Source organism: Artemia sp. Qi Xiang Cuo, chromosome 3 (genome assembly GCF_049724085.1).
Source record: "Artemia sp. Qi Xiang Cuo chromosome 3, ASM4972408v1, whole genome shotgun sequence".
Classification (NCBI taxonomy): Eukaryota; Metazoa; Arthropoda; class Branchiopoda; order Anostraca; family Artemiidae; genus Artemia; species Artemia sp. Qi Xiang Cuo.
Window position 1 is genome coordinate 80,195,428 of NC_142796.1, and position 23,694 is coordinate 80,219,121.

Consider the following 23,694-nt stretch of genomic DNA (forward strand, 5'->3'; position numbering starts at 1 on the left):
AGCCTGTATAATTAATTCTACTAATACTATTATTTGTGAAGTATAAATGTAGGATAAAAGTGGATAATTTTATAGGTATTTCAGCAAATAAATTAGGCAATTAGAAATATCCAGGTAATCTAGCATTTGGTTTGAAGTAAAAGCATAAGCATTTTCTTCAATGAAAAACATAGATTTGTCTTTGTCATTGCTAGGGAATAAAAAGTAAACTCCATGACAGCTCAAATTTAGACAGTTTCCAACAAATTCAGTGCTATTGCTACTTGATGGCAAATTTTGTAGTGGAAAAAATGTGGATTTAAATGGAAACATTCTATATTAGACTTGCTTATTAAATGTGGATTTGTATTATTATGAATAGGTATTTATGGGGTATATTTTGTATTATTTTAATCAGAAATAGAATAGGCCATAGGCTTGTCTCATACAACACAAATTACATACTGTGAGCAACACTTATAAACAACAAAAAATATAACTTCCTAATAAAAAAAAAGAGAGAAAAAAAAGAAAAAGATACCCTACAACAACCTACACTTCATGGTCCAAAGTACTGCCTTCCATAAAAAGAGGACCCAACTAATGCTGTTTTGAAAGCTGCTACATCATTCACCAGAACTACATGGTTGGGTAACATGTTCCATGATTTTACTGAATGATTTACATTGGAGTTCTGTCCAACTTTCCTTGATACCCTTGGCTGGTACAACTTTAAAGAGTTCTGCCACATAGATGGACAATGACTAAACTCAAAGAAATCTTTGCAAGACACATGGTCAATACCCTTTATGATATGGAAAGAGCTGACAAGGTCCATTCTGTCCCTTTTGAATTGCAGAGATGGTAAGCTCAGGATACTCAATCTCCACTCATAAGGTAGATATTTTAGATAGGGGACGAGCTTGGACACTTGTCTTTTTTAGTCAACTGTGAATCAGATTTTCTAGTTGGATACCACACAGATGAGCACTATTCAACAACAGGACACACTATTATCTCATACAATGTGGTAAAACTTTGCTGATTAAACCTTCTGAATGCTCTTTTGACACAAAGCAAACCATAGTTTGCTTTATGCAAAACAGCTGATGCTTGCTTATCAAACCTCAGCTGATCATCAAAAATAATACCAAGCTCCCTGATAGAGTTAACAGGACATACTGACACGTCCCCAATGAAGAACCAGTATGTCACATCTTTTGCAAAGTAATGCATTACATGACATTTATTCTGGTTAAGAAACATAGAATTTAAATTACACCACTCAAACAATGCTTCTAAACCTCCCAGTAGAAGTGACACATCAACCAGGGAGGTGACCTCTGTATAGTGTTACATTGTGTGAAAACAATTTAATGGTGCTGTGTTGAATTACCTGCAGCATGTCATTTATTAATAAACAGAACAAAACTGGTCCCATGCAGCTACCCTAAGGGACCCCACTTAGAACTCTACACCCTTCAGATAGTGTCTCACCAACCTTCACTTTCTGTGGCCAATTAGTTAGGTAATCTGTAATCCAAGTCATGCTTCTACATAAAATCCCATACTTTCAACATTTTTCCACCAGCAAAGATATCAAAACCTTGTAAAATACCTTGCAAAAATCAATATAAACAATCAAACTTTAGACCTGAATCAGCCATCATTTGAAAATCTGAGGTAAAATTCTACTTTAGCTACTTTTGGCTATCTTGGAAAGAGGTTAGGAAAATGAAACTTTCAGGGATGGGTATACATGCTAGGCTTAAAGTATGTCCTGGGAAGGTATTTTCAAGTACTTGCCTCTATTCCCTCTCTCTCTAGAGGGTCCTAAATCTGTCTACATAAACAGGTCTCTACCTATTAAAATTTTGACAAAACAATATTTTACCTTAGTTTTCAGTTATCAGTTTCTTTTTCTCTGGCTTTATTTCTGAAAATGCAATTCCTGTTATTTAAATAGAATTTTAAGCCATATCAATGTTTTTTTTTCAAAATTTAGGAAGTCTATTTGCATATCTTTAAAACCTTATAAATTGGGATTGAGCAAAGTTGTAAAGCTGAAAACAAATTTGTTGTACTTCATTTAAGCAGAAGATCTAGGCTATTTTGCAAGGTTTTCACTTTTATGACACACAGATTTCTAAAGGTTAGGACCCTCTGGAGGGAGAAGGAGTGGAGGTAGGTACTTCAAAATACCTTCCCATCACATACTTTAGCCTATAGACCCATCCCTGAAAGTTTCATTTTCCTAACATAACCCCTGTCCAAGACAGCCAAAAGTAGAATTTTACCTTAACTTCTTTGCATGGTTAAAAAAAAAAAATACATTTGGGATTGTTTTAAGGGCTTGAGATACAATTTGCCCTAGATGCAATATTGACTTGTGAAAGAGGCATCAAGTGATATTTTCAGTTTCATCCTAGATAGATCACGTTTTAAACTGCAAATTTACTGATACTTCTAAGGATAATTCAATTTAGGGTAGGCCTATTTGAATCCTTGGCTAGGTCTTGCAGTGACACAACAACACATGCTAGGCCTCTTGATTAAAAAATTAAACAAATCAAGTTGTGAAATTACAGGGAACTAGTACCTTTATTCTTCTGTGTTCTTGCGATTTCTTTTTCTATTTCAGATATTTTTTCAAGTATGCCCATTTTAAATTGCAGGAGCCTAACAATTTATTTATATTCCTTTTCTTATTCAAACGATTCTAAAAATTTTGCAGGATTGCCTGAACAGGCTAAAGTTTACTTTTTCCAGTTTTGAGAATTGATTTTAGACATATTTACCGTCTGGGAATATAGCGTTTGAGCTTAAATTAGAAGAACATGGAAATCTTTCATTAGCACTGGTTTACCTATAGTATCAGTTATTGGTAAATATATAAATGTATTTTTTTTTTGTGGTGGGGGTTTCTGGTGGGGATTTTATGGGAGGACCATTTCATGAAGGAATTATTCTTAGGGGAAAAGAATTTTCCATGGAGGGAGAGCCGAATTTCCAGGGAAAATAAAGTCAAATAAGGACCATAGCTTCTTCAAGTTGTTCTGGATAGGAGAAAAGCTTAATATTATCCTTCAGGAAACAGTAACATAAGTTAAGTCCAAGCATTTCATTTTCAGACTAAGTTAATCCCGTTTTACAAAAAAAAAAAACTTAAAACACATCAAAATTCGTTTATGTGCTTTTATGTTACGTTTTTAAAAGTAAGATAAACATTTCGAGGGGGTTGCAACTGCAAACTCCCTAAAATTCAATATATAATTTAAAACTAAATTAGAAAATACTACGAGCTTAACCCTTAACAAGTATTTCATGTTTTATACCGTTTTGTAATCAATTAAAAAAATTGTTGTGTCAACTGAAAGTAAGAATCAATATAGAAATTTAAAACGAACAGAACTTATTATGTATATGATGAGGGTTCCCCCTCAATGTGTGTCGCCCCATTGTTGACTGCCTGCCAATAGATTTTAACCCTATAACTGAAGGGTAAGAGCCTAATTATTGGTAACATTCAATCAAAGAATCAGCTTTTTATGGTGATCCTAAATATGTATTTGTTTATTAGTAATTAGTGCAGTTATTAGTACACAAGAAAATTTGCCCAATTAATGAAAACACAAGGCAAATAACTTAATATGGGCCAATTTCGGTAAAAATGAACTGATGTATGAAGCCACTTTAATCAAAAATATTTCCCCTGAACGGAATACGTTAAGTTTTTGTATTTTCCCACTGAACGGATTCCTTTTTTGCGTTTTATTATAATTTATTTATTTTTCCAGGAGTGATTGTATTTATCTAGTTGTTGCTTTAAAAAACTTTTAATTTTTTACTGTTATGAAGTATAAAGGTGTCAAATATAGTGGTTTTTGGTATTCAAAATTTAATTAAAAATATTGAATTGAAATTTTTTATTTGGTTTTCTTAATCTTAGTTTTAATGTTTTTCTTTGAACAAAACTACTTTGATAATGCGTTACTTTTTATAAACAATTGAGTCTTAAAGCATTTAATATTTTAGTTTTAAGTTCAAAACTGTCAATATTGTTTTAAAATATCCGTCCAACGCTTAGGCATTGCTCAACAGAATTGAGCGCTGGGAGTTTATATCTTAGTTTTTGTAAGTAGGCTATTGTTTTGTGTAATTTTTCTTAATTAATTACTTTTTCTATTTTTCTATACTTTTACTTTAATTGACATACTTTTTTCATTGCCTTTAGAAAAATGTTTGTCTCGAAGTTTCATTAAACAAAAAAAGTTTTTTCAACTGAAAGTTAGGAGCAACATTAAAACTTAAAACAAACAGAAACTATTACATATATGGGGGGAGGGGGTTGCCCCTCCTCAATACCTCGCTCTTCAAGATACAGTTTTTCGGCACTTTAAAAAAAGGTTACTTATTGTTCTAATTAAACGACCCTTGTATTTCAGAAGCTGTTTTTAAATTTTGGGACAAAATTTAGACTTTAGCGTAAAAAGCGAGGTGTCGAGGAGGGGGAACCTCCCCCCCCCCATTTTATATGTAATAATTTCTGTTCGTTTTAAGTTTTAATGTTGCTCCTTACTTTCAGTTGGAAAAACTTGTTTTTTTAATTTAATTTCTGATCGTTTTTTTTAATAACACCAGGATACCTTGTTCCCCCTCCATAGAAAAATCTCCCTCCCCACAGAAATATCCTCTGGAAAATTTAATCCTGGTGAAAAATTACCCCGAACAGCTACCCTTGACATCTCCACGCCTAAAATTGAATCGGTAAAGAAAAAGCAAGACTTAAAAAGAAATTAAATATCAATTTTTTTCACAACATAAGTTTTTCAAAGAAAAGTAAAGAACTCCATTAAAAGAAAATGAGCAAAAATAAAATCAAATAATCTACCAAGCGTGAAACTACCACAAATCAGCATCGATAAATAAATGAAACCCACAACGAACAAAAATTACAATAAATAATTGAGTCAAACTCAAAACGAGCAGAAATTAACATAAGTTGGGCTCAAAACCCCTATGCCTTTCCAAGGCCAGAACATAATATACACTTTACTGAAAAATAAATAAATGTTTTTACTTTTATAACTTAAATAAATCAAATAATATTAACATTCTAATTACTAAATATCAGTATATGTATATTAAACTAACAATGCACATTCATTTGTATTTTTTCCAGTAAAGTGCAAAATATGTTCTGGCTTTGGGAAGGCATAGTTTCTAGGACAAAGATTTCAATAAAAACTTATATGCCCCCAGGGCATAACTTATAACCCTTGCCCTGAAAACTGTGGGGGAGTGTCCTGCTCAAAGGTATAATTTCCTAAACATTAAACTGCGTTGAACAAAAAGGCTATCTCAAAATTTTGATTGGATGAGTTTGGGGAAATGGTTGGAGTGGAAGGGTTGTTAGCTGGCTTCCCATTACTTTCCACTAATTACAAGAGCATTAGCTCTTTGAATTTCCAGTCGAATAAGCCCTTTTTTAAGTTTATGCGCCAACACTTTCTAAATCAGCCTTATATTCCCCCAGGCAAAGCTTACAACTCTTGCCCTGAGGGCTGTGGGGGTTGTCTTCCTCAAAGACCTTGTTTCCAGAACTTTCAACTACGTTGAGCAAAATGGCAATCCTAGAATTTTTATTGGATATGTTGGGGGAAATGATTGGCATAAGAGCTGGGCTAGCTGCCCTCCATTTGCTTTATACTATTAAAAGGGGCACTGGCCCTTTGAATTTCCAATCGAATGAAGCTTTTTTGAAGTTTCTACCACAACGCCTTCTATAAAAACCTTATATGCCCCCACGGCATAACTTACAACCCTTGTGCTGAGGACTGTGGGGGAGTTTCTTTCTCAAAAACATAATTTCTATCTGGAAATCAACTACGCTGAACAAAATGGCTATCTCAAAATTTTGACTGGATGTGTTTCGGTAAATGGTGGGCGTGGAAGGGGTGTTAGTTGCTTTCTATTCACTTTCGACTATTAAAAAGGGCACAAGCCACTCCGATTTCCAATTGAATGAGCCCTTTTCGAAGTTTTTACGACAACTTCTTCGATACGAAGTGCCCTGGTCTAAAGGAAAAAAAAAATAAATAATACATTGTTCCAACATTGTTCTTATATGCCCCCAGGGCATAACTGAACACTCTTGCCCTGAGGGTTGTGGGGGAGTGTCCTCCTCAAAAACATATTTTCTATCTGGAAATCAACTACGCTGAACAAAATGGCTATCTCAAAATTTTGATTGGATGTTTTTGGAGGAATGATGGTCGTGAGGGGGGGCTAGTTGCCCTCCAATTACTTTCGGCTATTAAGATGGGCACTAGCCACTCCAAATTTCCAATCGAATAAGCCCTTTTAGAAGTTTCTAAGACAACTCCTTCGATACGAAGTGCCCTGGTCTAAGACCTAGAAAAAAAAAACAATACATTGTGCCAACATCGTTCTTTACTTAGGCAGCGCTATTACGCTGCCTATGATTTGGTATAGTAATTCTGGAAAATTCACCGAGTCTAAAATTTCCCCTGAAAAGTTCACTCCCCTAGAAAATTCCCTCTCTATGGAAAATTCTCCCCGTGTAAAATCCTCCCAGCAGAAAATTCCTCTCCTCCCAACCCGAAAACTGTATGCACATTCCCAATAACAAATAAAGCAATGGGTAAATTTATAACACAAAAACCTTTCCCCAGTGGCTGTAGGGGGTCGTTTTATCTCTAAGGACATAGTTATTGGGCCTTTCAACTATGCTGAAGAAAAACAGATATCTCAAAATTCTTACCGGACGACTTTGGAAAAAGGTGGCGGGGTAGGGGGCCTAGTTGCCCTCCAATTATTTTGGTCACTTCAATAGAGCAGTAGAATCTTTCATTTCCATTAGAATGAGCCCTCTCTCAACGGTCTAGGCCCACTGGGTCGATATGATCACCCCTGGGAAAAAAGAAACTAATAAACACGCATCCGTGATCTTTCTTCTGGCAAAAATTACAACATTCCACATTTTTGCAAATATGAGCTTGAAACCTCTACAGTAGGGTTCTTTGATGCGCTTAATCTGATGGTGTGATTTTCATTAAAATTCTATGACTTTGAAAGGGGCCTTTCCTCCTTTTTTTAGAAATCAGACAAATTTTCCCAGGCTTTTGATGGGTCAAACAAAACTTAATGAAACTTATGTATTTGTAAGCAGCATAATAAGCCAATTCTTTTGATATATCAATTGGTATTAAAATTCATTTTTTTAGAGTTTCGGCTACTATTGAGCAGGATCTCTCCCTACTTACAGTTCATTACCACGAATTGTTTGATTACTCATCAAAATCCAAGCAGAGATCATTCAAATATTGTTCATTTTTTCCGCATTACCAAAAGTATTTGATTCATGAAACTTTACTGTTTTATGACATTTAATTAAACAAATAGAAAAGGGTTTTCAACTAAAGTAAGGAGCAAGCTTAAAACTTAAAACAAATATGAATTACTTTAGGGGACCCTCCCCCTTCTCAACACCTTGCTCATTAAGCAAAAGTATTTTTAGTGCTTTGAAAAATCATATCTTTCCAATTGCAATTTTTTTTTAAATTAAAAAATAAAAAACTTCACAGTAAAGCGTAAAGAGCTAAGGAGGAGACAGCCCACTTCATATAAAGAATAATCTTTTCAGATAGGTTTCAAATTTGTTTCTTGCTTTCAGTTGAAAAGCTCTTTTTTTATTTAATTTCTGATTGTTTTCCAAATCATACCCAGGTCTAACCAAGATATAATTTGAGGTACCTGCCCCTTAAATCCCTGGTTAATAGCATTTAAAATGTGTAAATCAATAATTGTACGTATATTAGTACCGTCCTACGTTTAAATTTTCAATTTTGGTTTTGGATTAAATTGGAATATACTTAAAAATTGGCGATGAATAGTAATTTTGATAAAAAGTTTTTGTTAATGTTATAACTAAAGAATTTCGGTTGGATGAAAAGGAGTATTATTGTTTGTGTGGATGGAAATTCTGTGAGACTTTTGATCTTCTGCATAAATGTAGCCATCACAACCTCTACAATAGGATTTTTTTATCGATAAATATATTAGATACATTTGTTTAAATACATTGAAGTACTTAGTATAAATTGAAAAAGAAAATAGCACCCTTCAAAATAGCTGAAAACTAAGTTCCTAGCAGTATTTACAACCCCAACGAAACTTCCTTGGAGGCCTGATGATGACCTGCCTTACCTTTTCCATCCCTGTGCTGGTAGAAATGGGAATGTAACATTTTTGCTGCATATCGAAACAATTTAATTAATTCCTACTCCCCCCTACCTCTTTCAACATTTATCTGAAGCCTCGTGAAGAGTAAGCAGTTTGTCCATTAAAATGTACTTTTTTAGAAATCTACCCTACCCCTACCTGGACAATGACTCACCCCCCCCCCCCATCATTATAGCTGATTCGCATTTCCAGATCGCCAAACGTAGCCTAATTTCATTACAAATAAAGCGAATCAACTTGGTTGAATCCAGTACTGCTACCGTGTGGCATTTATTCTTTTACAACTGGAAAGCCTAAAATATAGTTATTCATACTTTTAAATCAATTAGCTTCTCAGAATTTTAAATTGATTGCAAATTCATCCTCTTCGGGGTAAAGTCGTAGTTTTGGGCCCTAAAGTAGCAAGAAAACAAGACTTTCCCCTGGACCAATCTGTATAGTCACTTAAAAAATAGCTTTAATTTACATTTGAATGAGCTCCCTCCGAATTATCTTGGACCTTCGGTTTAATACAATCACCCATAGGAAAAAACAAAACAAATAAACATGCATCGACGATTTTTCTTCTGAAAAAAAGCGAAATTCTACATTTTGAATATTAGAGCTTGAAACCTCTGCGGTAGGGTTCCCTTGTATGATGTATCTAATAAAGAGGCTTTCAATAAGATCACTTGCTTTTTTTGGGGGGGGGGGTCCCAGTTTTTAAAAATAAGGCCAATTTTCTCAGATTCTTTGTTTTGGGTGGGTAACAATCAACTGAAAGAACTTTAAATATTTAGAATCATAGGCATCGCGATAACGCTGTCTAAGTAAAGAACGATGTGGGTACAATGTTTTATTTTTTTTTTTCTTCTTCTTTTTCTTCTCCATACCCGGGCACTTTGTATCGAAGGAGTTGTCGTAGAAACTTCGAAAATGGCTCATTCGATTGGAAATTGGAGTGGTTAGCGCCCTTTTTAATAATCGAAAGTGATTGAAGGGCAACTAGCCCCCACCCCCACGCCCATCATTCCCCCAAACACATCCAATCAAAATTTTAAGATAGTCATTTTGTTCAGCGTAGAGGATTTCTCGATAGAAAATATCTTTTTGAGGAGGACACTCCCCCACAACCCTCGGGGCAAGGGTTTTAAGAAACTTGAAAAAGGGCTCATTTGATTTGAAATTAAAAGGGCTAGTCCCCTTTTTAAAGGTTAACAAGGATACTTGTACAGCAACCCCTCCTATCAAAGCCATTATTCTCCTTCGCAAATAAAAACAAAATTTTTATACCTCGGGTCTGATCGACGCAGTTTGATGCTTTGGATATTACGCCACTCTGGATGACAGCCCCTCCCCCCAGAGCCCTCAGGGCAACGGTTGTAAGTTATGCCCTGATGCATATACAGTTTTTATTGAAAGCTTTGTCGGAGAAACTTCAAAAGGGCTCATTCAATTGGAAATTGAAAAGGCTAGTGCCTTTTTTAATAGTTGAAAGTGATTGGATAGTGACTAACGCCCCTCTCACGCCCATCATTTTCCAAAAGACATCCACTCAAAATTTTGAAATATCCATTTTGTTCAACTTAGTGGAAAGTTCTGGAAATTAAGTATTTTAGAATGGTAACCCCCTCAGAGCCCTCAGTGCAAGGGTTGTAAGTTATACCGTGGGGGCATATAAGGTTCTTATTGAAAGTGTTGTTGTCGAAACTTCAAAAGGGCTCATTCAATTGGAAATGGAAAGGGCTAGTGCCTTTTTTAATAGTTGAAAGTGATTGGATAGCGACTAACGCACCTCTCACACACACCATTTTCCAAAACACATCCACTCAAAATTTTGAGAGATCCACTTTGTTCTATGTAGTTGAAAATTCTGGAAATAAATTATTTTAGGATGATAATCCCATCAGAGCCCTCAGTGCAAGGGTTGTAAGTTATCCCCTGGAGGCATATAAGGTTTATATAGAAAGTTGTTGTATAAATCATAGGTAGCGTAATCGCGCTGCCTAAGTAAAGAACGGGGACACTCGAGAACGAGACAAGAAACGGGAACTAAGTAAAAAGGAGGACACTCCCCCACAGCCCTCAGGGCAAGGGTTGTAAGTTATGTCCTGGGGGCGTATGAGGTTTTTATTGAAAGCGTAGAAACTTCAAAAGGGCTCATTAATTTGGAAATCGAAAGGACCAGTGCCTTTTTTAATAGTTGAAAGTAATTGGATAGCCACTAATGCCCCTCTCACACCAACCATTTTCCCAAGCATATCCAATCAAAATTTTGAGATATCCATTTTGTTCAACGTAGTTGAAAGCTCTTGAAATTAGGCCTTTTAGGATGATAACCCCCTCAGAGCCCTCAGTGCAAGGGTTGGAAGTTAGGCCCCTGGGCCATATAAAGTTTATATAGATAGTTGTGATAGAAATTTCAAAAAGGGCTCATTTGATTGGAAATTAAAATTGCCCTTTTTATAGTAGAAAGTGATTGGAGAGTAATTAACCCCCCTCTTAGCCATTTTTTTCAACATAGTTGAAAGTACTAGAAATTATGTATTTAAGGATGACAAACTCCCCCAGAGCCCCAAGGGCAAAGGTTATAAGTTCTGCCCTGAGGGCATATAAGGTTTTTATAGATACAGTTGTCGTAAAACTTCAAATGGGGCTCATTCAATTGGAAATTGAGAGGGCTAGTGCCCTTCGTAATAGTGCTCTTTAAAGTTCTTTGAAAATGACACACACCCCCCCTCCCGCACTCAGGTCAAGGGTTGTAAGTTATCCCCTGGGGGCATATAAGGTTTTTATTGAAAGATTTGTCGTAGAAACTTCAAAAGGGCTAATTTGATTGGAAATTGAAAGGGCTAGTGCCATTTTTAATAGTTGAAAGTGATTGGAGAGCGACTACCACTCCTCTCACGCCCACCATTTCCCCAAACATATCCACTCAAAATTTTGAGATAGCTATTTTGATTAAAGTAGTTGAAAGTTCTGGAAATTCGGTCTTAGAGGATCACAACCACCCTAACAGACCTTAGGGTAAGGGTAGTAATTTATGCTCTTGGGGCATATAAGGTGTTTATAGAAAGCGTTGTCGTTTCCAAAATGATTCACTCAATTGTAAATCGAAAGACCTAGTGCCCTTTTTAATAGTCGAAAGTGATTGGACTCAAAACGAGCAGAAATTAACATAAGTTGGGCACAAAACCCCTATGCCTTCCCAAGCCCAGAACAAAATTTGCACTTTACTGAAAAAATACAAATGAATGTGCATTGTATATATATATATATATATATATATATATATATATATATATATATATACTGATATTTAGTTATCAAAATGTAAAAATTATTTGATGTATTAAATTTATAAAAGTTAAGACATTTGTATTTTTTCAGCGATGGACAAATTTTATACAGGTTCTGCATAAGCATAGGGGTTTTGTACCCAACTAATGTCAACATTTGTTCGTTTTGAGTTCGAATTGATTGATTATCTCAATAGTTGGTTGTGGCGGGGTTTCTTTATTTATCGATGATGATTTGTGGTAGTTTCAAGCTTGGTGGATAATTTGATTTTATGTCTGCTCATTTTTGTTTAATGAAGTTCTTTACTTTTCTTTGAAAAACTTATCTAAGTTTTTTTAATTAATTACCATAAAAAGCCAATACTGCCCGTGTAGCAATTGTCATGAGAATTCCATTTTTAGTTTTGGGCGAATATTGGTCCAAGTCACTTTTTACTTCCAGTTTTTTTTTTACAAACTATTGGATAAGTCTTGTGACGAAATATGTTTTGAACCTGTTCATTTTATTTAGTTGAATAGGACAATAAAAAGAAAGAGGGTCAATTTGACAGCTGGATCGTAATTTTAAATTTTGTTTTTCTTTCGCTATTCTATTTTTTTTAATGTCTGAATATATAAGGGACTTAAGTTCGAAAAGAAGAATTGTCATGTTATGAAAGAGGTACATTTTACATGACCGTTATAAAATCAAAATGTGGTAACTATGCAGGAAGGATGATTTTTTAGTATCTCTACTCCTTCTGTAAACTATTCTAAGGCATAGGAAGTTGCATAAGGACAAGTCTACATCTGTAATAATCTATAAAAGCAATCTTTCTGTTATTATGGTTTGAGTTTGATTTTATTTTAAGATTAAATGCATTATAATTTAATATATTATTGATTAAACAAATTGTTCCCTTTGCCAGTTTCCTTGCGGACTTAAAATTTACTGCATTTTGTTTCATTTTGCAGGCAATTTAATTACTCTTTTTATTTGAGAGTTTTTTCCGAAAAGTATTTAAAAACAAACTTATTCATAGGAAAAAATCCTGTAATATATTCCCTGTCACCCAACCACCATTGATATATTGGCGTTGCCCTCCCTCTCCCTGGAAAAATTTCTGCCGGCGCCCTTGACAATGAGCAAAGTTTATAGCTTGGAACTTAGCTGGGAACTGATCGGGGTCAAATCATCCTAAAAAACAAAGTTACTAGATCTTTTGACTATTCTGAACGAAATGGCTATCTCAAAATTTGGAGCAGGTGGATTTAGGGGGAAAACGTAGGAGGAGGGGGGGGGAGCTGACCTCCAGCATTTTTGGTCGCTTAAAAATGGCCCAAAGACTTTTGGTTTCCAATCAAATAAACCCTCCCGCTTCGATTCAATACGATCACCTCTGGGAAAAAAAAATTAATAATAAATAAACACGCATCTTTGATATCTCCTTTATAAAAAAAAAATGCTAAATTCCACAAATTTGTATATAGGAGCTTGAAACCTCTACAACGGGGTTCTCTGGTATACTGAATCTGATAGTGTGATTTTAATCACATGATGTTTTGGCGGTGCCCCCCCCCATTTTTGAAAATTGGACAAATTTTCTCAGGCTCGTAACTTTTGATCGGTAACAATAAACTTGATGAATTTTATATATTTTGAGTAAGCATCAAAATTCGTATTTTTATGTATCTAGTGTTATCAAGACTCTGTTTCTTACTAGAGTTTCGGTCCGCATCGCTCCTTTATTATAGTTTATTACCGCGAACTGTCTGTTAATCCTACCGTAATTGCTTTTGTTCAGACCTGTCATGCTCAACGTATAACAATGAAATTTTCAATGAAAATTATTTGAAACGGAAAGAAAATTATTTTTTACCGCCGACGAGTATTGTTTGGGGATTTCCCCGAAAATTTATGTGTTTCCCCGATTTTTTTTTCTCCCCGAATCCCCAAAATTTCCCCGAAAATCACTCAATCATGGTGTCACCCCTAGAAAATATTATTTTACATACCATAGTTTATAACTACTCTCTTGTTCATTAATTTTCGTCTTCTGTGTTACTTTGCATAAGAACCAGACTGATAGAATCTAAATATAACCGGTTCTTCATATGTTCATAAAAATATCATTTTCCTGAATTTAGTTTAAACCATTTCGACCTGAATGTAGTGTTTCGAATGCTATAACATTTTCACATTTACATCATTCGTGGTAAAGACAATCTTGACAAGATTAGTCAAGAATTATACTTGAAGGGGTTTAACGGAAGTACGGAACGTTCAGTTAGAAGTTGGAATTAAGGTTTTGAAACTGAACTTCTAGAGAAGAAGAATTGTTTTAAAAGCCGAATCGTAAGTTAATTTTTGTTTTCTCTTGCTATTTTTGGTTGTGGGCATTTGAAAACGTGATACATTGAAGGAATTTATCTTTTTTCCAGGAATTCTAACCGTTTAAATTTTTGTTTCATTCGGTGTGTAAGAATTGGTGGTCGGTGCTTACCCCCCTCCCCCGGTGATTACCCCCCCCCGTGGAAAATGCCCCCGGCAAATACCCCTCCCCGAAAAATACCCCCCTCCCCCTTGGAAAATAAGGCTTTCCAAATTCTTTTCAGCACAAATGGATTTGCGTTTTTTCTTAATTTGTAATAAACCTCTGGTGTGTAAATTGCTCTTTTTCCTGTTCCTTGGCACTTTTCAACGAAACTAAAAAAAAATGAAATAACAGTCTTAAATTGGGAAACCTTATTTTCCACAGGGGAGGGGGGTAATTTTTGGTGGTGTTTTCTGCGGAGGGAGAGAGGGATTTTTGGGGCAGGGGTGGTGGTGGTAAAACTGCATTTCTTCTTAATAACTATCCCTAAATACAATATTCTTACCGTGAAAAATGAGAGTCTCTTTTTTTTATGAGGGTCTCATTATGGGACTGCAATAGGTAGGCTACTATATTTGGAATATTGACAGCCGTCGGGATGGAGGGAGGGACGGTGGTTAATCGGTGACTATATAGTAATTATTAGGTAACCAAAAGAAAGGAAAGCATAGTAAAAACAAACAATGAAAAAAATGTATGTTCCGAGGGGTATTTTCCAAAGGGGGAGAGGGTACTTCTGTGTTTTTTTGGGGGGGTATTTCCAACAGGGGAGTATTTTCTGTGTTTTTTTTTGGGGGGGAGGGGGGTATTTGCCGTTTTTTTCCACGGGAGGATTTTCTGGGGGGTGTAAACACCTAGAGCCTTAGAATCAGCATGACAAACCAGTAATGCAACAATTGTGGTAAAAATTCCCTTTTTAATTTAAGTTAAAATTTTCTTTTTTAATTTAGTTCCTGTTTGTTTTAAGTTTTAATGTTGTCCCTTACTTATAAGTTGAATTTTGTTTATTTACCTATCTAGAAACCGCAAAAAATATTTTTTTTTAATTATTATTAATGAATTACTGAGATTAATGACTTCATGAAAAACTGCCACTGGTATTTACAGTTCACTATTTTGAAGACAATTTTAAAATTTTCGCCGCAATATAAGCAATAAGTGTTTTCAGCTATGGTTTCCAACCCCGTGCTCTGACTCTAAAACTTACTCTGTTAAAGACTTTATTTAAAGACTCTGTTTAAAGACTTTATTTACTGCGCGGATCCAAGCCCTATTGAGTCTGAAAACGAAGCTAAAACCAATTTTGGCTCCCAAATTTTCGCAACAAAATTCCATTTTGTTTTTCCCCGAAAATTCCCCGAATCTTCGACTTGTCCCTTGTCCCCGAAAACACCCCGAATTTTAAGATTCGAGAGCGGAAGCCCTGATTGTTTCACTGGTGTAAATTTAAGTAGGAAAAACTTGGTTTTTAACGTGGTTGAGTATTAAATTTTGTGAAAATTACTATTGATTTACAAAATACTGCAAAAACCCTTAGTGAATATTTCAGCTCATATTTATTTTTGTCAAAATTTTACTATAACTGTTATTTTATATAGGCCTGTTGCACTGAGGATAAGCGATTGCTTGACCCAGCCTAGGCTATTATTTTTTTAATTGGCTATTTTAGATGAATATCTAGGATAATTGAGCTAGGAAACTCAAGGGTCTTTTGATAGATGCTTAGATTAGTGGTTCTTCAGTAGGAGGCAAGCTAGAACAAAACATATTTCTAAAAAAACTGTCTAATGAGAATAAATGGCATTTGTACCTTATTCAAAAATGGTAAAGTAACATGAAAGTATTTATTACTTTCATGTTACAATGCTATTGAAAAAAAATTAAAAAGATCCTGAAACTCCTCAAAAATAGGCCTAATGTCAGTTTTGCTGTGACAATCCCCTAGGCTATTGCAAATAACATTTGCTGGTAAATTTCTAGGTGGCCCTATAATTTAGCTAGGATGAAAGTGAAAATATCATTTGATGCCTTTTTTATACTCTTTGATAATTGAATAATCACTTTGGTAAATATTTACCAAATCATATTATATTGATTTACAACTAAAGTGAATATAGCCTACCACTTGATGCCTTTTTTTATGCTCTACAAATATAATAATTATTTTTGTCAGAAATGAATTTTAGCCCCACCCCTATATATACAAATTCAGAGTAGGCCTAGGTATATCTGCACATTAGAGGGGCGGGGGAAAGTTTAAACTTACCTCTCATTTACATCTGAAATAAAATTACCCCCACCCCCCTAATGTGCAAATATGTACCCTGAAGTGGTAAATATAGGGGTAGGGCCTAAAATTCATTTCTGACAAAAATGATTATTATATTTGTAAAGAGCATAAAATAAGGCATTTAGTGGTATATTCACTTTAGTTGTCACTCAATAATGTGATTTGGTAAATATTTACCATCACTTCTTTTTCAAATTGCATCTTGAGCCCCTTAAGGGGCCCTGAAGGTATTTTATATGAATTATGAAAGAGCATAAAAAAAGCATCATATGAAGTTTTGGTAAAATTCTACTTTAGGTACTTTTGGCCATCTCTGAAAGGGGTTAGGTTAGGAAAATGAAACTTTCAGGACTGGGTGTACAGGCTAAAGTATGTCCTGGGAAGGTATTTTGAAGTACCTACATCCACTCCTTCTCCCTCTAGAGGGTTCTGACCTTTGATGGCCTTCAAACATCTGTGTTTTATAAAAGTGAAACTTTGCAAAATAGATCTTCTGCTTAAATGAAGTAAAACAAAATTGTTTTCAGCTTCCCAACTTTGCTCAATCCTAATTTATAAGGTTTTAAAGATATGCAAAGACATTTCCTAAATTTAAAAAACAAATCATTGATATGGCTTAAAATTCTATTCAAATAACATGAATTGCATTTTCAGAACTAAAGCCAGAGAAAAAAAATTGATAACTGAAAATTAAGTTAAAATGTTGTTTTCTTAATATTACAGGAAATGCAGACAGAAACAATGGATTTCAATTAAAACAAAATGTGCTGGGAAAAAATCTTTGTCTTGATTCATGATACCCAAAATAGGTCCAAATTTGTTTGTATCTGATTGTATAGCAACTTCTAGGCATGTGTATCTGAACAAATGAAACTAGGAAAAAAGTTTAAAAATGGGTCATATTGATTCGTGCAACCCCAAAAGGATCAAGCATTATTTTTGGTTATTGGCATGAACTGTTAGGGTAGGTAGGCTGGACCAAGAGGAACTCAAAGCGGACAATGAGATTAAGAAGTTGGTTGTATCAATTCTTAGCATGTAAAAGCTTTTTTAAATTGACCCGCTTTAAAATTACAAGCCATGTAGATGGCCTAAAATTCCAGGACCAAAGGAGCCTCATTTATGACTAAAATTTAAGGAAACAAATACTGCTGTATTGATGCGTGAAGCCCTATTTTTGTAAACAAATACCGAGCTTTTTTAATGAATGACCCAGTTACGCATTTATTTGAACAAACAAGTAAACTGTTGCAGGAAAATATAGCATAAAAATGTTCTTTAATAAAATAGTAGCTTAGCATGTTTGTATATTCATGGGTGGTTTCCCACAACCACCCTTAATGATGGGGGTAAGGATGGCTTTAGCCCTGTAGAATAGCAAAAATTATGCAGATTTTAAATCCACACAAATAACAACCTACCTCCCTATTTGAAATTCCTTGGTGAAACTATTATTAAAAATTTATAGCACAAAATTACTGCTGATTGGAAATTTTTGGCTGAATGTAGAAATTTTGTGCAAAATTTAAATTACAATCAAGCATTTTAATTGTTAAGCAGAAAGACCAAAAAAAGAAGAAAAATCCCAATGATGACCAATAATAAAACTGTGTAAATTAGAAACGAACGAAACTAAATTTGGAGTGCGTTTACAAAAAAAAAGTTTTCTGAAACAAAGTAAAGAATCACATTAAAACCTAAGACAAATAGAAATGACGTTGTACTTTAAATCAAACTTAGACAAACAAAAATAAAAATGAACAATTCTAACTAACATAAACATAAAAGATTCTGCTATAGATGAATAAATGAATGCTAAAACGAGCAGAAATTAAAGTGAATAATCAAGTCAAACTTAAAATAAACAAAATTACCACAGACGGGAATAGGACTTTTGCCCCACAAACTTTTTATAGGCCAAAAAAGCGCCTCTGAAGACTAAATAGGTTTTGACAGTTTCTTGTTTTTAATGGTGACATTGAAATGTCAAAATTGCTGAAGCTTTTAGGAATTAATATCACTATATAGCAGACAGTCAGTTACTTCTATTAATGTTTCTAGTAATCTTGATCGTCCTGGGGATTTTCTTTTTTTCATTTTTTGTCAAGACTGTGACAAGTTAAAATTGTAGGGTCCAAAATCCACAGCCTACTGTTTTTAATAAAGCGCAAATAAAACTCAAGCTGTTAAGAGAGCTGTTAGGAGAGACACCAATCATATTGTAATCCTTGGTTAGCCTTCTGTTTTTTTATTTCTTTTTTTTTCTGTCGTCAATCTTATGATAAATAAAAAAATACTGTTCTCAAAATATAAAGGGTTTTCAGTAAATCTTAAATGATGCTCTGGTCATAGAAGGTTTGTGGGACGGTTGCCCTACTTCTAATTGTTGTAATTTCTGTTTGTTTTAAGTTCGACCTGATCGTTCGTTTTAGTTTCTGTTCTTTTTTTGATTCAGCAGGTTATGTTATCTTTATGTTTTATGTGATTATTCATTTTATTCATTGATAGTAATTACTTTGTATTTGTAGAGTAACTTTGTTAGATAATCTACCCCCACTTGAAAGGGTTGCCCATGGAGGTTGTCTCTAAAAACCTGACTCCTTTGAAAGAAATTTTGACAGACACAACTCTTGGGGAAACCTAATTGAGCTGGAATAAACTCTTGGGGGTTGACCGGTTAGCCAGTGAAATATCAGACCCTAAGTTTTTGAGCAGTCTGGCTCCATGAAGATTATCAGAGGCAATGCTATAGCGTTGCCTATAGTAAAGGCCATACGGCTATAATGTTTTATTATTTATTAATTTTTTTCCCAGACGCACTTCATATGGAAGGAGTCGTCGTAAAAACTTCAAAGGGTGCTCATTCAATTGTAAATTGAGAGTTCTAGTGCCTTTTTTAAGGGTCAAAAGTGATTGGAGGGCAACGAACACCCCTTCTACGCCTACAATTTCCCCAAACACATCCAATCAAAATTTTGATATAGCCATTTTGTTCTACGTAGTTGATTTCTAGATAGAAATTATGTTTTGAGGAGGACACTCCCCCACAGCCCTCAGGATAAGGGTTTTAAGTTATGCCCTGGGGGCATATAAGCTTTTTATAGAAGGCTTTGTCGTAGAAACTTCAAAAAGGGCTCATTCGATTGAAAAATCAAAGGGCTAGTGCCCTGTTTAATACTCAAAAGGGATTGGAGGGCAACTAACCCCCTCTCATGCCCATCTTTTCCTCAAACACATCCAATCAAAATTTCAATTTTTTTCAATGTAGTTGAAAGTTCTAGAAATTAGGTCTTTAAGATGACAAACCCCCACAGCCTTCACGGAAAAGGTAGTAAATTATGCCCTTGGGGCATATACGGTTTTTACAGAAAGTGTTGTTGTAGAAACTTCGAAAAAGGCTCATTCGATTGGAAATTTAAATGGCTAGTGCCCTTTTTAATAGTCGAAAGTGATTGGAAGACAATTAACACCATTTCCACGTCCATCATTTCCCCAAATACATCCAATCAAATTTTGAAATAGCCATTTTGTTCAACGTAGTTGAAAGTTCTGGAAATAATATCTTTAAGCTTGACACTCCCTCCCAAGGTCTTCAGGGCAAGGGTTATTAGTTATGCCCTGGGGGCATATATGGTCCTTAAAATTTTGAGATAGCTGTTTTGTTAAAAATATTTAAAAGATCATATAACAAAAACGCCAGTGTCGACACAAACCCCCAGGGCCTGGGGTAGGTGTTTTAAGTTTTACCCTGGGGGCATATATGGTTCTTTTGGGGGGAATGCTTCTATAAAATTCAAAGAGAGCTCATTCGATTGGAAATTGAAAGTTCTAGTTCACTTTTTCAGAGTTAAAAGAGATTGGAGGGCACCCATCCCCCCCTCCACTACGTTTTTTTCTCAACCCTATTTGATAAGAACTTTGAGATAGCCATTTTTAAAATAAATTCAAAGACCATATAACGAAAACTCCGGGGTCGACACAGCCCCCCCAGGGCCCGAAGGCAGGCGTTGTCATTTATGCCTTAGGGAATGTATGGTTCTTATGGAATGGTTGCAGGTAAAAACTTTAGAGAGGGCTAATTTGATTGGAAATTGAAAGTTCTAGTTCAGTTTTTGAGAGTCAAAAGAGATTGGAAGGCAACTAGCCCCCCCACGCCCCTTTTTTCCCGAATGCATTCGATAAAAATTTTGAGATATCTATTCAGTTAAAAATTGTTCAAAAGTCAGATAATAAAAACTCAGGTGTCGACAAAACCCCCCAGGGCCCGGGGGCAGGTGTTGTAAGTTAGGCCCTGGGGCATATAAGGTTCTTGTGAGAGGGATACTCGTATAAACTTCAGAGAGGGCTCATTTAGTTAAAAATTGAAAGTTCGAGTTCACTTTTTAATAGTCAAAAGAGATCCAAGGGCAACTAGCCCCCCCCCCCCTTCACTCCTTCTTTCTCCAAACCCATTTGATAAAATTTTGAGCTAGACATTTTATTAAAAATAAAACAGTTCAAATGTCAGATAAGAAAAATTCCGGTGTCAATACAACCCCCCAGGGCCCAAGAGAAGGCGTTCTAAGTTATGCCTCTCTAGGGCATGCATGGTTCTTATGAAAGGGATGCTCGTATAAACTTCATAGAGATCTCATTTGATTGGAAATTGAAAGTTCTAGTTCACTTTTTAAGAGTCAAGAGTTTTAAAGGGTAACTATCCCCTCCCCCATGCCCTTTTTCCCGCAAACCCATCCTCTACAAATTTTGAGATAGTCAGTTTATTAAAGAATGTTCAAAAATTAGATAACAAAAACTCCGGTGTCAACACACCCCCCAGGGCCCAGGGGGTAGGCGTTGTAAGTCTTGTCCTGGGGGCGTGTATGGTTATTGTAAACCGGATGTTCATATACACTTCAGAGAAGGTTCATTTGATTGGAAATTAAAAGTCCTATTTCACTTTTTCAGAGTCAAAAAAGATCCGCTGGCAACTAGCCCTGCCTCCCCCCCCCCCCCCCCAACCACCCTTTTTTCCTCAAGTCATTCCAATAGAATTTTTAAAATAGCCATTTCATTAAAAATAATTCAAAGGTCAGGTAAGAAAAACTGTGTCAATGCAACCCCCAAGGCCCGGAGGCAGGCGTCGTAAGTAACGCCCTTAGGCCCTGGCGGCATATATGGTTGTTATGGAAGGGATGCTCGTATAAACTTCATAGAGGGCTCATTTGATTGGAAATTGAAAGTTGTAATTCACTTTTCAAGAGTAAAAAGAGATCGGAAGGAAACTACCATCCTCGCGCAATCCATTTATTTGTGTGCCAGACGCACTTCATATAACAGAAGGGGTCATTGGATAAACTCCAAAGTGGGCTGGTTTTAAAAGGAGCAAGCTCTTCTCGTTTTGATATTGTTACTTTGATACCAGTTTTGATACCCTGATGAAGATTTCATTTCTTTTAAGTTTGATTTTAAATAAGGAAGTAGGAAGCTATCAATAATTATGGGACGAACACATGTGCTGCCATCTACAATTGAATCTAACGCTGATGGGACATAATTTATTCAAGGATTATCGATCGAGTCTAATGGGGTCAAGGTCGATTTATTTGTTGTTGTTCGTCTAGGTGTAATGACTCCGGAGCGAAGTTTGCACATGCGCATTAACGGGAAGAGATGTATTGATCTAGGACAAGAGGGGGAACGGGATTTCTGAGAAATTGATTTACATAATCGAAGGGAGAGAATTTCTGAGGAATTGATTTGCATAATCGACTAGGACAAGAGGGGAAACATTATGGCTTCTTTGATCTTTAGGTCTGAGAGATAAAAGGTCTTTAGTGACAGAGATAAATTGATATTCTATTTTTAAATATGGCTTCTCTGATCTTTAGACTTAGCAATAAATTAATGTTCTATCGAAGCCTTAATAGAGTAACCAAGAGATGAAGAGATTAACGCGGGAATTTTTTCCTGAGAATTTCAAATGTGACAGCGCAGGGATGCCAAAACAAAAGGAACACGCAGAAATTACGTTTTGGGATTATTTGGGCGAAACTGTTTGAGACATTTTAGGGGATTATTTGGGCGAAACAGTTTGAGACATTTAGGGATTTTTTGGGCGAAACAGTTTGAGACATTTTCTAAGATGATTTTGGGTGAAACTCTGTGGTTGTTATAATACACAAGTTCCATTTTAACAGTGTTGTAAGGTCCCCTACCCCAACCCCAAAGGGCCCCCTACCTCCAACCCCAGAGGACCCCCCGGGCCCAACCCCAAAGGCCCCCGGACCCCCAAAGGGCCCCTCGGCGAGCCCAAAGGCCCCCCGGGCCTCCAAGAGCCCCGGCTTCCCAAAGGGCCCCCAGCGCCCCCAAAGGCCCCCGGTGCCCCCAAAGGGCCCTCTTGGTGCCCCCAAAGGGGTCCCGGCGCCCCCTCCCTAGTTTAGAGTTTTAGTTTGATATTAGCTTACTGTTTTAAGCTAATAGTTAATAAAGCTTTTCTTTCTCGTGTGGTTTAGTATTTCGATTTTCCTGATTAGAAATCAAGCAGGGCTTGCTCTATCCCCGAATTTTCGGGTATTTCCTCGAACATCTATGCGTCCCCCCGACAAAAAATTTGTATCCTCGAATCCCTTAGAATCACGGTGCCACCCCTAGCGATTTATCACCAGTGACTTTCCCTGCCAAATATTACTATGCATACCATAATTCTTCAATACTCTCTTGTTCGTTAATTTTCGTCTCTTTTGTTTTTAAATTTAAATTAAAAGCCAGGTCATAATAAAAGCTTTCAATTTGGGAGGTTCAAGGAGGAGTCTTTGACAGTCTTATGACCTCAGGGTACTAGATGTTGCAACGTCCATACGGATCTACAGTGGTTTAAAAAATTTGATCAACCCAAAAATGATGACCAAAAATATGCACAAATATAACAAATGCAACTTTTGGAATATTATAACACTCTTTTCAAAGCTTTGAAGAAAAGCAAAAAAGGGTAAATACCCCTAACTACTCTTGAAAGCTATTTTAAAAAGCATCTCTGTAAAGATTTCAATGGAAATGATCGTAACTGAAGCTTTGAGCGAAGGTAGGAGTCAAACATGGGCTTTTGATTATTGTGATAACTGATGACTTATGGTTGTAACCCTCTCAAATTAGGGAATTGGTGCGAGCATTCGAGAATTAATCCCGAGTCTCAACGACTGATAATATGTCTCCTGACGTTTAGTTTTGGTTCAAAGAAATAAACAAGGAAGAAAATCTCAACATCTTCCTGGAGCTACTTCGATCTGCATATTATTTCATTTAATTACATTTAAAACGGATGAGCTTTTCATTTTTTACCGAAGAAAATAGCTGGCACTTAATCTTTCTTCATGCCGAATTAACCATTAAGTGTTTTTGTTTCATTGTAATTGAAATGTTATCACGTAAAGTGCTGATCATGTATTTTTTAATTCGATAAATTTACTGATTTTAGATGCAGTTTATAATTTGGAATGAATCTTCAAAAGAAAAATGAATAATATCCAAAACAGCAGCCGAAAGCAATAAA

General features: G+C 35.7%; 2 protein-coding genes across 6 annotated transcripts in view; one reads left to right on the plus strand and one right to left on the minus strand.

The window, feature by feature from the left end:
* The window catches only part of LOC148954597 (developmentally-regulated GTP-binding protein 2), a 43,975-nt gene extending 41,277 nt beyond the window's left edge, over window positions 1-2,698 (minus strand). The window contains exon 1 of the mRNA XM_089086632.1: window positions 2,579-2,698. Within this exon, the coding sequence (XP_088942758.1) occupies window positions 2,579-2,642 (64 nt within the window). The 5' untranslated portion in view covers window positions 2,643-2,698. The remainder of the gene's footprint in view (window positions 1-2,578) is intronic.
* Alr (Evr1_Alr domain-containing protein Alr) overlaps window positions 1-23,694 on the plus strand; it is a 160,384-nt gene that overhangs the window by 55,308 nt on the left and 81,382 nt on the right. Inside the window, exon 1 of one of the 5 annotated variants that reach the window (XM_089086626.1) lies at window positions 774-843. The exons of 1 other annotated variant lie outside the window; for it this stretch is intronic. In XM_089086626.1, coding sequence (XP_088942752.1) covers window positions 789-843 — 55 coding nt within the window. In that variant the 5' untranslated portion in view covers window positions 774-788. Of the gene's footprint in view, window positions 1-773; window positions 844-15,326; window positions 15,353-15,393; window positions 15,413-23,694 lie in introns of those variants that run through there. 3 more of the 5 variants (XM_089086629.1, XM_089086627.1, XM_089086628.1) reach the window with 3 other exon arrangements.